Here is a 17,591-nt window from a genome sequence, read left to right on the forward strand (position 1 = left end):
TGTAATCTGCCGTTGCCATTTTTTTTATATTTATTATGGAGGACTTCCTAAATCCAGAGTGGCCCCTAATTGAGAAAAGCTGATCGACATAAAACATCCCCAACTAAGTGACAGGTGTCATTTAAACACCTCAAACAGCTCCAAGGAGGTGGCAGCCACTCCCAAAGCGTTCTTCAAATGCTCGCCATTCTACCCAGGCTGAGTGTCACTCAGACAAAACTGTCAGCTGATCTTCATACCAAATTGTGCATTATTAGGTTAATAGTGTTTTGTAAATGTGTCAAAATATTTTCAGGCGGACGGGAAATCTACCAAAAAAAAAAGGGTGGGCGGTTGGATCTGGCTCTTCAGCAGGTGCGGTAATGTCATGTGAGAGTAGACCTGTGTGGAGCATGCGTCCCCACACACACGTCATACTAACATTTTGCAAGTCCTTTCTCAATCTTTTAGTTTGGAGCTTCTTTTTAGTTCATGAATGTCCAGTGAAAGCTTATCAATTGTGCAAACTAAGGTGACCACTATTTAAAATAAGTACAACGCTGTGGCTTTATAACCTGTTGAATTTTTCAATCAGTGACCAAGTAGTTTGCAGTAAAGAGTTAATTGAATAGCTACATTTGCCACATATAACTGAGTCACTAATTACTATGGTAAACGAGGAGCGAGGATCTGATTAGCTGCCTTGACGAACTGGACTGTCTGCATAATTGAGCAGGGTTTGTCTCATTCTTCACCAAGATCACAGCATTGCAAACACTCCCTTCATTCTAATGTGAAAACGCCCGAAAGCAAGGATTTCACTGCAATGCTACCAGTATAATAAATATAATGGTCAAAAACATGATATAACAGGAAAATGTATTCAAAAAATTAATTTGCTAGGTTGTATTTTAATCTTAAATCCATAGAATATGCCCAAAACCTGATTATATGCGCTAGAAACTTCTGTACATTTTTATGCTAAGGAATGCCCATTGGTAAGTAGATTTTGGAAAAAGGTTTAGGCATGGTAACAAAATCCAAATACTGACACCGAATCCCCAGAGATTTGAGAAAATATATCAACAGTTTTATTATGATACATTAAATGGTCATCATTGTCGAAAATTAAAAACAACATCTGCTGATTTCAAAGCACGATTGACTCTAGTCGGTGCACAAGAAATGTTGGCTAGCACTGATTATAGTACATTGTTGTGTACTGTATTTCATGTTTCAAAGATGCTTTTACTGTAGCTCGAAAAATCTTTCTCATTTTTGTTAGGGGTTGTCTGCAAAGATTGTTTTGCCAGTGGAATGTGTAACTGGCTGTGACATTTTGCGTTGATGCAGGTTGTGAATAGAATCAAATGTTTGTAAAAAAAAAAAAATTATGAAGGACAGAATTAAATCTCATTCTACCATTTAAAATGCCGCACTTCTTAGCACTTCATGGGCCATTAGAATCATGACCACCTCTAACCCACTTTATGGCACGGAATACATGCTCAACCACCTAGTGCATGTCTTTCAAATTATTAAGAACAAAGAGCTGTCAGTCCGTTGTCTCGTTTTAAAATGTACCGTTGACTCATGTTGCAAATTGAGTGGACTGTTGGGGATGGTTGCAGGCCAACACCCATTAACTGTAAATAAAGGACAAGAACCTGTTAAAGGGCCCAGCCCTCATTGTGCCGCAGCTAACTGACAGCATTTCATTTGAGAAATCACCATCAGCAAATGTCTGCAGGTCTTGTCTTCACCGAGCCAAAAAATGGTGTGAAAATAGTACCAAGCTTTCCTCAAACTGAGAGCTTCTTGTGCATTGGAATGTGTGAGGTGGTCATCTACGAGTGTGCATTTCTAGTTTTTTTTTTCTCACGTTCTAACCTACATGCATGTTGGGAAAACATCTCGCACTGATTTAATATTAACCGGCTAGAAGGCATGCATGCTGATAACATGACATCCTTGCTCAGAAGGGACAAGAGAAAGAGGAATAAGATGGAGACAGTATACATACAGAAAAATGTATGCAAAAAAACAACAACAACAAAACCATACCTGATGATCTTGACCGACTGCTCTTTTTTCTTATTTGGGCTTGTTTTCGACATCTTGGCGTTTGGGGTCAACTGAGACTGACAGTCCGTCTCTTACTCCTCCTTTGTGTCCGTCTCACTCGCCCCGTGTCTCCCACGGTGCCTCTCCTCTTCCTCGGGGTCCCGCTGTCAAAGTCTAAACACAGCCAAAGACTCACTTACACGCATTCATATCGGCACGGGCGCGCCTCCTCCCAGGCAACCTGACAAGGCCTGTCACCGCCCAGACATCCACCTTGCAATGGGGAGGACCGGACTGACCAGTTTTGCCTTCCTCCCATTTCGGGGCCCTGCCCATCCTTTTCATCAGGGGCCCATTCACTACTACCAAGAAAAAAATCCTTGCTGGGTGTGTTTATTGCTTCCGTGCTACTGTAGGGTACATTGTACTTTTATTTTCACACTAAAAGCCACCTTATGGGTAATTGAGTACATTCGAAACATACATACAGAAGAGAAGTGAGAAGTGGACACACCTTAGATTATTTAATTTTGCTACTGGAGTCAGTTTGACCTGTTTTGGCCTAGCATGTAATTTGGCATACATGTCAGTGATTGGAACAGCAATTAGATTAGTGCATTTACCCTATTAACCCTGGATTGGCTGGCAACCAGTTTAGGGTGTACCCCGCCTACTGCCCGAAGCCAGCTGGGATAGGTTCCAGCACCCCCACGACCCTTGTGGGGAAAACGCGGCTCAGAAAATGGATGGATGATTTACCCTATTAAGTATGACAATAAGGTTTCTATGTGAAGTTTTGAAGATGGTTGCGGTTCAAGTTTCACGAGATTGCACTAACCTATATGTCAACCTGCTCTTTGTGTACTTTTTCCATTCTTTGCATGCTTTCATTTTATTTGGGCGCATTATAGCCTTCAAAAATACAGTGGACCCCAGGTATTCGCATGGAATAGGGACTGGGCTGGTATTAAAAATTAACTTACAAACTAAATATTCACATTCCTATTCATTGTCACTCTACAGTATTACAGATCAATGGGTGGAAGTGTGGAGCAGAGGTTTGTCAGCATTGACTCAGCAACTACAAATATTCAAGAATTGAAAAATAATATGTGTATTTATTGGTCACAAGTGCAAAGAGATGAAAAATTTAGTTGCACTTCCACCATTTAGGGGCAGACTAGAACCCTGTATCCGCGTATAATTGACACCCTTTATAATTGCATTGGGGGGGAAAGTTCTGTAATTTTTTTATTTTATTTATATTTTAACGATACAAATAGGTGAATCCGCGGGTGCCTAACTGATCTGACTGGAAGAGGTGGCAAATCCAGGTCCAGAAAGTAAAAACCCTGCCACAGTTTGGCTTTAGCCCCAGGTGCTAGCTAGCAAGCTCCCTAGCTAGCTCCCCTGGTGTTCAGTTGCCTGCTAGGGAGCTAGCTAGCTAGCACCTGGGGCTAAAGCCAAACTGTGGCAGGGTTTTTACTTTCTGGACCTGGATTTGCCACCTTTGCTGACTGGACAAAAACAACGCCCACACACATATAATGGTAGCAGTACAGCCAAAAGAAACACACAAAATCCTTTCTCTGGTACCTTTCTGTGCTTGGACTGCAAGAAGTCAAAGAAAAAGAAAAACTTAATGTTTTAGATATTCACATGGTATAATTGGCTTATGTCCGACTTTTGAGGCACATTTTCAAAATAGTTGAACACCCAAAATACTCTCTATGTCTCTCAATGGGTGCTAATGGCACAGTATGTAAAGACTATGTTCAAAGAATGGTAAGTGTATAAAATCTGGCATGGCAGCCAATGAGTGGATTATATAACGCCTTCATATGGAATGCACGGTGGATGACTGAGTAATCATTAAGGACAACTAATAGTTTGCAAAGTCCCATCCTAAAGGAATGTGAATCACTGGTCTCGGTGAAGAAGAAGAAAAAAAATAGAAAAACAACAATAGAAGGAATGCAGCAGAGCAACTTTCCTTGCAGCTGAGCATCGGAGCACAGTCACAATTACACATACAGTACTCGGGTGCGTCCTCACCTTGGTACTTCATATTTTGCCCCAAATTGAGCCTCAACTGTGTAGTGAAAAAAATAAAAATAAAAAAAATAAAAATTAAAAAAAGGTACTGTGTTATTTAGTGGTGGAACCTGGAAATAATAATTTGGTGCTATTCTGAATTTCTAAATTTCCTCACTTAAAAAGAAATGACCATGTATAATATGTATAATTTTTTTTATTGAGTATGAGAAGAGATACTCTATAATCACATTACATTTACCAACATATCAGCATAAGACTTGCATAAGACTGAAGCAGAGGAAAGGAGCATGAGGCAACAGGGGATTCAGAAACCATGCGGAATTAGCATTTCTGCTTGACACACGTTTATCACGTCCTTGATTTTCATTGATGGTACATTCCAACACAAATCAAACTTCAGTTTGCTAACATTCAGTATTTTAGTAATATTTCATTACGAATAATGTAGCATGCTAATGCGAACTAGCATAATATAAATAACTATGTTTATAGGCTTGTTTTGGAGTCGTGTGAGTGGAAAGACTTTGCACTGATGGCAGGCTGATATTCCTAGAAGAGTAAAATAAAGAATTGGAAAAAACATATGTTACTCAATGGCTGAGGAACGAACTCACGAACTTCAGCTTGGGAAACTGCCAAGAGAGACTGACTCACCTAAGCTATGCCCCTCCTACTGTTTACTTCAGACATAATTTTTGGTCTCTTGGCGTTAGGAAGATTCCAGCTGACACGAGCAATATACTAACATACAGCAGGAGATGTGTGGCTCAGGGAGTAGATCAGCTGTCTCACAAAGGATGTGCGTGCGTTCCTCAACCCTTGAGTGACTTTTTATTTTTCCAATTTTTGATTTTACTCTCTTCCAAGTGTAAATATTACTCTAAAACTGAGCTTATTTGGTCCGACTTTAAATGGAGTCCAATTTACTTTACATAATTTACTGCGTAGGCCTATGACACATACATTGCACATACCCACGGTGTTCTGTGCTTGTAGTGTGGACAAACAATGTAGGACAAAAATGGCCACCTTCCAATTGACAATTCCGAGCTTATGCCAAAAGCCAAAATGGCTGTCTTTTAGTCGGTGAAATGACACTCTCCTTCCATTGAAAAGCATCGGATTTGGATCGTCGTAATTTGATTTGTGAGGATTATATTGATTTCAAAATGTGATGAAATGTTGAACTACTATAACAATCTGCCTGGTTTGTATAGTAGTCACAGGCAACAGCAATACAATACGCTGTTTGTTTTCACCATGTAAAGGAAGCATTTACATTACGTTACATTGCAGATGTATCACAAATGTGCGGATGTTCAGAATTGTCAAAAAAAGAAAAAGAGAAGAAGCAGATTTGGAGAATGGGGAGCAAGGAAGTTGGTGTAGCTGACAAGTGTATTTGCTTGTTTACACTTTCAGTTGATAAAACATCGCAATTATATTTAGCATTAACCAAAGTTTTAGCACCTGATTGACAAGCTTGTTTTTGTGCTCCTCTGTCAAAGGAGGAGTCTCTTCTCTTCTCTGTTGTGGCGGAATACATGAAGCAGCTATACAAAATTGCATCCCACAATCAAAGGCAACATTTGTCTTTGTACAGAACGTAGTATAAACAGTTAAAATGGCTATAAAGTGAAATTGCTTAAGATAGTGTTCGGAAGTGCTTTGTCATGGATGAGCAGAAAGATAGAGATAGTGTCACAGAGGCAATCAAAAAACGATAAAAGTGAGAAAGAAATGTGCAGCAAATTGTCTAACAGAGCAATTAATCTTTTAACTCATTCACTGCCAGTCATTATAGAAAATTTTTACATTTCCAATACTCATGTGATATTACATTCAATAATTATATATAAACCGAATCTACCAAATAACAGAATAGACTCCCTACTTTTTGTCCCGTCCCGTTCTTTTATAATTGACAGCAGAAAAATGTAGGTTTGCCAAAATACAGCCATTTCTCCCATGGACTCTGAAACTGTGTTTATTTCCTATAAAATGGGGCAATGATGTCATCTACCGGTGGTTGGGCATCAGTAAAGTTGTTTCCAAGTTTGATATTTACAGTGGAGCATGCTCAGATTCGCCCCCATTTAGCACCGCTCTAAAAAATACAATTGACAAGTATACTTGTCAAAGGCAGTGAATGAGTTAAATGACCTGGATCGGTCTGTGGTGCCAAAATCAACTGATGAATATCTCCATTAGGCCTAATAATCCTTGGTTTCACAGTATACGCTAAAAGTTTAAGTCCATCATTTGATTGAAATGGTGATTGTTTGTCGTTTTTTTATTCATTTTCACTGATCGGTCCCCAAATCCTGATCATTGAAAGCCTAATTTTAACAGTGATTGTTGTTCATATCAACTGCAAGGTAAATCTACTTAAGGGTCCAACAATTTTTGTGGAACTCCAGCTAAGTGAGCTAAAGCAGTAACATAAAGGTTAAGTTTTTGTATTTATGTGCGTAATGCCACCACAGAAGGGTGCCAGTGATGGCATCGCGTGATAACCACCGAATCAAAATGTCCGAATAAAGTGTCTTGACTTTTCAGTACAGCATGAGCAATGCAATTAATTAAATACCAATTACACAGACAAATAATTTGAGCAAGCAGGTTATGCAGCAACTCGAGTGGCATGTAGTGCCCGTGAAAGCATTGTGGCTAATGACTAGCATACACCTGATAAGAGTACCTTGCCAGGTAGCACAAAAGCTAAGAAGTTTTCATTCATTTCTGTTGTATTATAACGGGGTGTCTCCAAAGTCTAGACGCAAAGGAAATATTAACAGTATATTTTTCAACTTTGTGTGTATGGCACCCTGTAAATACTTTAAAGGTGTGGTTGCTTCCCAGAAAAACAATGAAAGCAAGTCAAACAGAAAAGGATGTGGTTGACTTGAACAATGAAAGAATTTGGGGGAAACTGGAGTAACCCGGTCACAGCTCATTCAGCACAACACACAAGAATCCTTATCTCCACCTCATCCGGCACATCATCGCTCCATCCAGGCAGGGCACATTCTGCGTGGCGCTGGAATGTGTGTGTGGGGAGCAGGTGAGACATGAGCTTCACATGCTTCCAAAAGGGAAGCTTTGATTGGTCCACTATGATGTTAACAATGCGAGAGACCGAACTTTGCCGGCGAGCGACAAACACGCCTTTGCGGTTAATGCAAGCTATGATGTACGCAAACCTACACACACATCCACGCCCAGTTGAGGCATCCCACACACCCGCCGCTACAAAACCTGTTCATAAATGTCGCAAATGCACACTTTACAGTCACATTGTCATTCCAAGAACAACTAAAGCAAACAGTTGGTGCAAATATATTTTAATTATGCATTCAGATCATCCAGTTCATTTCTTTTGCTTCCAAACTACAACTCATTTGGACCATTTCTTTTCTACAAAGACAAATAGGACGGGGGGACTCAATAGGTGGCAAAATAGTGTGTACTTTTAGGGTTGCAACATATAACATTTCCAGGTTACATAGAACACACAATGGATTAGTTTACGAAGTGGCCTAAAATTCAACAAGGCACCCTCAGTTAACATCTTACAGACTGCTTTTCATTTCATTGTTTTAATATCGACCGCCGAGAAGTGTTATACATACCGATACTGTATTTACTGTTATGATTACAATACGACTTGGAATTATGTTTCCACTATAAAATAGAAAACTATGATAAAACGGGGACAAACCGTATTGTACATTTACAGATCAGCGGTTCATAAAATGGGAAAAAAAAGAAGTCAAAAACTATATTCTGAAGGCCTTCAGACATAGATCTATGCAAAAGCCTTGTGAATCCTTTGAATTGCTGTTTGCTATCATAACAATATGTAACTAAAATTCATACAGCTCATTCAGTAGAGGCCAGACTGAAAAATAAACTGTTGGCGTGTCGTTTATTTGTCCATCTGTGTTAGTTTTAGTTATTCTAACTGTGGGTCAATAAAGCAACAGAGCTAGTGCCCACGTAAGACCTTTGCATGGTATATTATAGGGATGATATTTATGGTTGTGGTAAAACTGAAATAAAGAAGAAAATTAAAAACATAAAAGATTACATGGTCATCAGGCAGCAGACTTATGCTTAGAATGAGGGTGGTACAAAGTACACCTGTTACATTTTTATAAATATTTTATTTTTTTCCATCGGACAATGCTGTAGAAATGACACTGCTACAGTATAACTTAACACTGCACAACTTAGTATTACTATTTACTGTCCACCTCAAAATTACTACGGGTACATACACAGCCAATGTGTCAAACATTTGCAACAAAAGTGAGTAAACCCCAAAATGAAAATGTCCAAATTGGCCCCAATCAGCCATTGTACATCCCTGGTGTCATTTGGCTAGTTCGTGCTATAGTCTCAGGTTTGTTATTACGTAATTACTTGCACACTCTCTCACTGGCAGTTCAACATGGCACCTCATGACAAGAACATTCTGAGGATCTAAGAAAAAAAAATGTATCTCTACGTAAGGATGGCTTACGCTATATGACGACTACCAATGTCTGCAAACTCAGCAGCACCGTAGTGCCTGAGGCAATACAGTAGTTAAAAAAAACAAAACAATATGGACATTTTCACTTAGGGGTGTACACACTTTTGTTGCCAGTGATTTAGACAATGGTTTTGTGTTGACCTATACAAGCTATACACTGACTACTTGTGGCAAAGTGTCATTTCTTCACCATTCCATGAAAACAAGTTAGCAAAATGTGAGGTGTGTACTCGTGTGATACTGTAAAACGTGAGCCATTTGGAAAGATTGAAACCATTGGACCTCGTCCCACTCAACTATCCAGCGAATGTTTTCTGTCCTTTTAAAAATGCTCACAGAATCAAATCAAATCAACAAGGATGAACTTTGGGTGCGTTTGAAAATTCAATCTGACGCTGAGTGCGTGCCATTACATTCCAACACCGCTCTGCATTTCCAAATGGTGCATATTTTCAAACACACCCTTTGTCTCAGTTTTCTTCCCTATGAGCTCGCCTAAATTCATAGAGGATGCCCTACTCGACATGACTTGAGCACCATTTATGTTTCGAGAAGAAACTGCCGCATTGTGCTTTTTAACCGGTGCACTGATCGCCTAAACCAGTTGACTCTTCCGCAGTGATTATATGTGAACTCTGACAAATGAGAAAAAAATCAGGGAGGACTCGGAGGGAAGAAAAGGGACAAAGCAAACAAATGAGGTGTTTGAGGTCACATGATTAGAGTTTCATCAAGTGTACTGTGTCAAAGTGTTCAAAAAAAAAATCTACAAATGCTGCAGGGACAAAACAACATAGCTGTAAATATTAAGACATGGTAACCGGTTTAACCATGACAAGTCATTAAAAACATGGCAGGTAGATTTCATGACATTCCTTCCTCCAAAACTCATCTGCTTGTCTCGCACGGAGGCACTGAAAGCAACCATTCAAGAAAGATGATTCTGACAAGTGACACCGGGTGGGGAGGGGCTTTACTTCTTCCTCACGTTCTAGCTGCCGAAGCCAAAGATGCCCTTGATGTAGCCGGTCAGGCCGCCCTTGACCTTCTGCTCCACCTTGTCGTCCAGGGGCGGGAAGGCCACGTGGTTGAGAGCCAGGTCAAAGAAAAGAGGCTTGCATGGGATCGGCTGGAAGTCGGGCGGGAAGTGGACCAGGTTGGGGTGCTTCCCCACCAGGGACGGGTCCAGGCGGAACGTCTCCAAACGCTCGCACAGAGGCTGGAGAGTGACGAGGACACCGTGACGGAAAAGGCGCTTCTTAGAACGTACACGCAAATGCGGGGATTGTTTCTACGTATATACAATATTCTACGCGAGTGTTTTGTTTACACATACACACTATAAACCTGTGCTCGAAAACTAGCATCTAGATAGTAGGGATGTAACGATATCCAAACGTCACGATACGATATCACAATATGAAGCTCACGATACGATAATTATCACGATATTGTGGGGAGGTTGGCGATATTTAAAGTAAGTCACAATATTGTAAAAAATCGAGCTCATACTAAAAAAAAAAAAAAAGCACAATATTGTGCTTTTGTACATAACAATGTTATTATTATTATAATTATGTTTTTTATTATGTGATGTTGGTAATGCACGCAAACATTGAGTTCCTCCACATACTGACTTGCTTCACAGGCATATTATATTCCCCTTCATCTGGCAATTAGTGTAGATTTTAAACATAGAAGGGCCAAAACATCCCTAATGAAAATTATATTGCACTAAAAAACTAGCCACTGCACAAATGGAAATCAACCTGACTTTTTTTTTTTAACAGATGTGTTGCATTTAAACATCATGAACATGACCACGATGATATTGTGGCAGTTTTAATATCACGATATCACGTTTATCGTTACATCCCTACTAGATAGTGAGAACCGCTTTTAACTAGCAATTTTCACTTCATTAAGGCCACCAACTATACTCATTAGGTATAGGCCGATAATTGGTGCCAAAATTTGGCATTTTGACAAATATCGCAATCGGCCTGTTTACGAATCTGCAGGCCGATAAAGCTGGTATCTCACTGAGCTTAATATCGTCAGGATTTACAAGATGTTCACAGTTTCTACTTGTCTCAAAGACATTTTGAACATATTCAGACAATTTTTAACTGTTGAAGATCTTTTGAAAACTTACAAACCCTGACCAAACAAAAAAAAATAAAAATAATAATTGCCACATTTGCATGCATTTGTCACTGAGTGAGATACAGGGAACTTTTTAATTACGTATTTAAATTTACACTTTATAAAAATTTTGCTGACTCTTGGAACTCCCTACACTTTTTTTAAATTAAAAATAAAAGTAATTTATGTTGAAAATTTTAGAAAACTTTATTTACAGTAAAAAAAAAAAAAAAAAAAAAAAAAAAAACTTTAGGGAAGTATTTACTAGCTTTGTTTTTAATTTAGCTTAACTTGCTGATGACCCTGGAAGCTCCTTGCAATTTTTGCTATAGTTTTTAAACAAAGCTGTCAATTCTTTATATGCTTAAAATTAAAAGAAAAAGTGTTTGGTTTTTTGACACTAATATTTTCTCCTTTACTGCAAACGACTATCAGCTTTAAATATCGGTTATCAATCCCCTTCACTACTAATAATCAGTTTTTGCGCTGATACTGAAATGCTGAAAAAGTAATGAGGATCATAGTGATCATAATGTGCAACTGTGGTGGTTTCTGTTGCCTTCTTAGCCAAAACATTTAAAAAATATCTGCATCCATTTATATATTTTGGAGTTGTTCCCTCTTACCGTGTTGTCTTTGACGGGCTGTGGAATGGGAACGTCAACAGGCTCGCCAGTGTCTGAAACGAACATGCATATCGTCAGGTTTGCTCCTTCATGAAAAAAAAAGAAAATGTGCAGCTTCAAGTCTTCACCTAAAATGGCGGCAGCTTGAAGAGAGTATTTTTCTGCATTGACTTTAGCGATGAGCTCTTGAACATCGGGGAGATCCTGTCAACATCACAAACAATGTAAGCTTCTAACAACAGTGGATGCACATTCTGAAAGTCCAATTGAGGCTATAATAGTAACGCTCTGCAAGCTCCCAACCTTAAAGCTGTTGTTCATGCTCTTGGCCTTTGACTGCACCTCCTTGGCATACTTGAGGACCCTCTCATAGAGCACCAGAGCCTCACTCCACTTCTTCACCAGAACGTAAGACTGGGCAATGTAGAAACACCTACAAGGGAAACATTGTCAATATCAAAGGCATGTCATGTATCTAATGGTCACATGCACGGTGGCTAACCTGTAGGCTTTGTAGGCCAGGGTCTTGAGGGACACCTCTTTCTGGAAGGTGTGGTCATCCTCCAGGCCCTGCAGGGAGGAGAGCTCAGCCAGACTCTGTGGGGACAGCAGCGATGTTAGAGGTTACAGGTGTCGGATTTGGAAGGGAGACAGCGGTTAGGATGTTCTACAAGCGCACACTTGCCTGCAGGACGATGTCATAGAGACGGATGAGGTCCTGTGGACGGGGCCCCCTCTTACTCTCATCCGCCTCAGGCTCCTTCAACTTAGCCTGCAGCGTGTGCGCCATGCTTTCGTTCCTCTTCACCAGCGTGCACAGCTTGATGTAGCTCAGGTAGCTGGCGGACGACCACAGAAACTTCAGCAAACGTTTCACTTCCCACACAGCCACGCTAATGATTCTAACGTCACATCATCTTGACTACCTGTGCAAGAACTGCATGTTGGACACTTTGCCATTTTCAGCGTCAGCGCTCCTCTCTCGCTGCTTCTACAAGCATAAACAATATGGAACATGTTAGAAACTTTTCAGTCATAGGAACATCTTCAATTTGAGCTATCTAAACAAAGGTACTTTTAAGGGGATATAATCGTACCGCCTCAGTCTTGAGCTCCTCTCGCACCGCTTGGATGGTGTCGCGGCACTCGGCCAGCAGGGTCTCATAAAGATGCTCTTTGGTCTCCTCATTGGCTGCCTTTGAGAGAGGCAACACGGAGATGGCGTTAGAATGGAAGTCAACCTTCAACATTTCTTGACAATAATATGTTAAGTCTAAACATGACATCCTGAATAATATTCCATTTGTGGAATATGAGTTATGAAGCAAAACCCAGCCATTTTTCCCACCTCAAGGGGCGGCCATTTTGCTGCTTGCTGTTGACTGAAGATGACATCAATGTTGCTGAGGGTTCAGGCAACGACCAATCACAGCTCACTTGTTTTCTGTAGCTGCGCTGTGATTGGTTGTGAGCTGAGAAACTGTGACGTCATCTTCAGTCGACAGCAAATGGCCGCCCCGGAATGGATAAAAATGGCTGGATTTTTTTGCAACTTATATTCCACTAACGCAATATTAACTAGAATACCATATTTAGACTTGTGAGGCTGCAGAGAGCATATTATCAAAAAAAAATTTTGGGGGTTGACTTCCGCTTTAAAAGAAATGCAGATCTTAGTTTTCCTTTCTAAATTCTGCAATGTCATAAATGTATTTTTATTTTTAATTTATGGGACAGCAGACATATTTTCAAAGCAGAATTAAATCAGGACAAATGACTTCACACACAGGAATTAGGGAGGCATATGTTGAGTTGGAATGCTAGCGTGTTGCTCAACAACATCTCAATTTGACACTCGCATTCACTTTCCCTGTGATTAAAGTCGCAAACGCACAAGTCAATCAAGACAACCACACCAAGGCTCGTTAAGCTCCAGTAGTTTAAGTGCGAGACTCGAAGCAAGAATGTATGGTTGGCGATGAAGGCGAGGAGGAGGAGGTGGTATGTGGCCCAGCAGGCTACTGATGCATTCCTGCACTCTACTTGCATACACTCTATGTAGGGTACAAGTCATTGTCAATGACACATTGTTCTTCACCTTAAAAACAAGTCAATACCCTTGTATTATCTATACAACTACAAAATCAAAAAGACGCCGTGTAAACATTACAAAAAGTAGTGAAGGTCAGCAAAAGCACCGTATCAACTTCAGTTTGATGTGTTTTGCAATCCTAACTGATGAAGCAGACGAGATGCACACCTCAGGGGCGATGATGGTATTTAATGTTGTGCACTTGCGTAACTGCACAATGGGTACACCCAGCACAACCTGCTGGACCTGTTTTACATTCTCTGTGGTTGAACAGGAGGGCTGCATGCATGCTGCAGACTGACACATACAATGTGGCTCTTCGCTTCAATGAGCACGTATAATGCTGCTTGAATGAAAACGATGAAAAAATGAGATCCTCTAACTTCTTGCATCTATACCTCACTCTATGGGGAAAAAAAATTCTGTCTGGATCTGAAGTCAGACCTCTAAATATTAAATGGCAATACTATTGTATCTTCACCCACACACAAACTGGGTGTTGTCATGCATTTACGTGTGTACTGATATGCTCAGAATGTAGTCGTACGAAGAGCGGGGCTGAATGCCAGAGGGCGTGATGGGAGTGCCCACGAGTGGCGCTTTCGAAAAAAGCCACAGGAATGAGTGGAGGTGGCTTCCAGTGGCCAAGGGAGACTGGAAAGGCGACAATGACACCCTTTGAACATTCGCTAAACTACACCCAGACACTTTTACAAAGGTGGGAATTACGCAAAGACAAGTGTCACAGACTGCAGCGGAACTGACACTGTTTGACTTCTAGGCAGTGTTAAATTTTGTTATAGTCATAATTTAGTCATCTGTGTTTTAATTTTAATCAAATTTTAGTCGATGAAAATGAGCAATTTTAGTCGACGAAATAAAGAGCAAATTTAGTCGATGTTTTCCTTCAGCATACATTTAAACTTTTATACAGAAAATTATAAATAACACCTATTTGCAACATGCAAGACCAAAATTGAACACAACTGTGTCTTTATAAAACGTTTCAATGAAACATGTTGAACTGAGGGCGGCACGGTGGATGAATGGTTAGCACATCCGCCTCCCAGTACTGAGGACGCAAGATCAAGTCCAGGCTCCGGCCTTCCTGGGTGGAGTTTGCATGTTCTCCCCGTGCCCGCGTGGGTCTTCTCCGGGTACTCCGCTCCATTGCAAAGACATGCATTGCAGGTTAATTGGGCGCTCTGAATTGTCCCTAGGTGTGCTTGTGAGTGTGGATGTTTGTCTCTGTGAGCCCTGCGATTCGTTGGCAACCAGTTCAGGGTGTACCCCGCCTACATGCCCGAAGCCAGATGAGATAGGCTCCAGCACCCCCTGCGACCCTTGTGAGAAGCAAGTGGTTTTAAACCACTTGTGGGGGGCATTAACTTTGGTGGTAGCATTTGACATTTTCTCAGGCATCTACAGCTTTCCATACAAACTGGTATTTGGTATTGCTTGTTATGCACATGTAAAAGCAACTTTTTAACTAATTGCACACATTTTAAAGCTCTAAAAGGCAAATTGGAATGAAAAAAGAACCAAAAGGACCATGGTGGAGGAGGTCTGGACCTCCATAAAACCATGTAGCAGTCCTGACCTGAGCGATGGCAGCCTCGTTGTCTGCTAGACCCAACAGGAAGACGCGGGCCTTGTCAATCTTGACGGGCACACTCCTCCCACGCCACTCCACCTCGCTCATGGTGGCTGCCTGCTTGGTTCTTGCCTGAGTGATCAGGGTCTGGAGATGGAAGTAAAATGAACGTTGGTAAATTTGGAGGCAGTGATTCTTCTGTTTGTGAGCAACATCAATGTTCTCACTTCTAGTTTCTCTGCCATCATGCCTCCACCTCCTCCTGTCAGTCTCATCTGCATCAAGTCGTTGATGGCGTTCTGGTCACCTGTAAGACGGCAACACTGTGAGTGAGGGGAAAAGGCAAGAGGTGCAATGAATAGTGCTATTTATTTTCACTATTGTCTACCACTCTTACCTATATTGTAAGCACAGTATCGGATGTTGGGTGATATTTCGTCTACACGCTGGCGATACAGCGCTTCCAGCTCCTCAGTGAATGCACTTGCCAGCTTCTCATAGATGGTCCTTCAATAAAAATGATTAGTTTATGGTAATCCTTGACTATGATAAAAAGTAACAATAACAATGTTATGAGAAAAAAATTGAGAAAATGGCTCACTTGCACTTATTGAAGGCCTCCATGGCACACTTCCACTTCTGCAGTTCAAACTCGACCATGCCCGTCAGGTATGATGTGTAGGCCTGCAATTAAAAACAAGATGCAACATCAGTGACTCTGAACAATAAGGAGAAACAATAAGCAAAACAACAGAGCTCAAATATAAAAAACAAAACAAAAACAAAACAAAAATAATCTATAATTGACATATGGAAGAGGAAAATGTTAAATTTTATAAGTGAGTGGTTGTGCAATGAATAGGATAGTAATATGTCATTATTTCATGGGACAAAACTGGGGATTTTTTTTTTTTTTTTTTTTTTTAAGTTGACTTCCAATTGAAACAGGATGCATTTTAGATATTTTTTAGGCTAAGTGAGCCTATCATTATTGTGTTAGTTTCTGGGAGAACATATAACCCCGAAAAATGTGTTATTGCGACAGGTCCACACACATCCCCATCAGTAAAGGCTTAGGTGTACCTGCGCTTCCAGTTTAGTCTTGGCATCAACAGAGGGGCTCTCGCACAGCTTCTCCAGCTTCCCACTGTGCTTGGCAGCTTTGCGAAGCCGTGCCAGCAGGTGGAAACGCTTACGTGGCTCCGTGTTGGCCTCCTGCTTCAACTGCATGGCGTAACTCCACGCACGCTCCGCTTCCATCAAAACCAGCAGCAAGTACCTATAAACAAGAAGCAAGCTGGACGTTTCATTTTAACCAAAATATTTACTACAAATGCAGCTTTGGTCATCTATCTATACTAGCAACTTGCAGCGACAGGCACAATAATTAGTTGCACATCCACTAGATGGCAGAAGATAAACGTAACGTGCATCCATCTACCTGTAACCACTCACACAACAGAATATACCAATACATTTTGTGACATTCCTTACCTGTTGTCCGAAAGCATTTCAACTGTAATTTTTTTTCCAACAAACTTGTGCCGGTTCCCCATCTTGAATCCAAGTGTCTTGCGTAGACGACGCAGTCTCCGAGAACAATAGCCCCTGAAAAATACCAAGTAGATGTTGCTTTATGGTAGGATTCAAGATCATAAACGTTTAATCTTCGTGCAGAAATAATGCCACTACTCCTGTACCAGACAGGATCTTACCTGTATCTTTGGTAATCTCCATGTCTGAGACCATGCAACTGCTGAGACTCCTTGATTATTTGCAAGACTGCGATGCACAGTTAAGGAAAGTCAGCTTCACACACTAACTTTTCTATTCATTCATTTTTTTTATTATTATTTTTACACAGTCCACGTGCACGCACCATTACGACAGTATTTTAAAACTGTTTTTTTTTTTTTCAAACAACACAATGACCGTGTACTAAGCAACACGAACTAACATAATTATTTCATGTATAGATATGCCGCTCTCAATCATTTTAATGCGAACTAGCAAACGAAGTTGAAACGTCTACCAGTGACAGACTGTTTCAGTGTGACACGTAGCCTAACATCGCTAGCCTCCGACACACGTAGCTAACATGCTAAATGTTAGCTTCGGAGCTAAGTTGGCGGTCTTGACCTAACTAAAACACGCAAAATATATACAATGCTGCAAAAAGATACTTTCAAGTCCAATTCCTCCGCCAGGTGAATTTTCCTTATTTTCATCCAAGGAAGAAGCTTTCGCTACGTTTTGCTTAACTGTGGCCATTACAAAATGCTAGCAAAACTGAACACAACCACAGACAGCAGACACGCTGAACTGTTCCCGAAATGGACCAATAGCGCTGCAGGGAGGGGCAAAGTCTGGAGAATCTCGCGAGTTTCCCCCCATCTGCGTTATCAGTCAAAACTTAAAAAAAAAATAAAAAAAATAAAAAATAAAAAAAAAAATACGCCTCCTTTTTCCCTTTTTCAATACTGTACTTTTTTTTTT

At 40.6% G+C, this 17,591-nt stretch overlaps 2 protein-coding genes across 2 annotated transcripts in view; both read right to left on the bottom strand.

Annotated features, from left to right (window-relative positions):
• evpla (envoplakin a) overlaps positions 1-2,234 on the bottom strand; it is a 15,890-nt gene extending 13,656 nt beyond the window's left edge. The window contains exon 1 of the mRNA XM_077523316.1: positions 2,044-2,234. Coding sequence (XP_077379442.1) covers positions 2,044-2,096 — 53 coding nt within the window. The 5' untranslated portion in view covers positions 2,097-2,234. The remainder of the gene's footprint in view (positions 1-2,043) is intronic.
• Positions 2,235-7,428: 5,194 nt separating this feature from the next.
• Positions 7,429-17,452, bottom strand: srp68 (signal recognition particle 68). The gene is made up of 16 exons (XM_077524672.1): positions 17,279-17,452; positions 16,811-16,877; positions 16,590-16,703; positions 16,179-16,374; positions 15,697-15,779; positions 15,493-15,602; positions 15,323-15,402; positions 15,102-15,242; positions 12,507-12,605; positions 12,336-12,400; positions 12,095-12,248; positions 11,912-12,006; positions 11,713-11,842; positions 11,538-11,613; positions 11,410-11,462; positions 7,429-9,857 (listed from the first exon to the last, which is right to left on the bottom strand). The coding sequence occupies exons 1-16, from the start codon at positions 17,364-17,366 to the stop codon at positions 9,630-9,632; spliced, it is 1,779 nt and encodes a 592-aa protein (XP_077380798.1). The 5' UTR covers positions 17,367-17,452; the 3' UTR covers positions 7,429-9,629.
• Positions 17,453-17,591: the final 139 nt, after the last annotated feature.

The sequence above is a fragment of the Festucalex cinctus genome, chromosome 6 (assembly GCF_051991245.1).
Source record: "Festucalex cinctus isolate MCC-2025b chromosome 6, RoL_Fcin_1.0, whole genome shotgun sequence".
Classification (NCBI taxonomy): Eukaryota; Metazoa; Chordata; class Actinopteri; order Syngnathiformes; family Syngnathidae; genus Festucalex; species Festucalex cinctus.

Excerpts from the sequence above, each read along its gene's own strand:
- srp68 (XM_077524672.1), bottom strand. The coding sequence starts at position 17,366 with ATGGCCACAGTTAAGCAAAACGTAGCGAAAGCTTCTTCCTTGGATGAA. Across the intron at positions 16,375-16,589 it reads GAAATGCTTTCGGACAACAG|GTACTTGCTGCTGGTTTTGA; the intron begins GTAAGGAATGTC and ends TCTTGTTTATAG. Across the intron at positions 12,249-12,335 it reads AACATGCAGTTCTTGCACAG|CTACCTGAGCTACATCAAGC; the intron begins GTAGTCAAGATG and ends GTCGTCCGCCAG.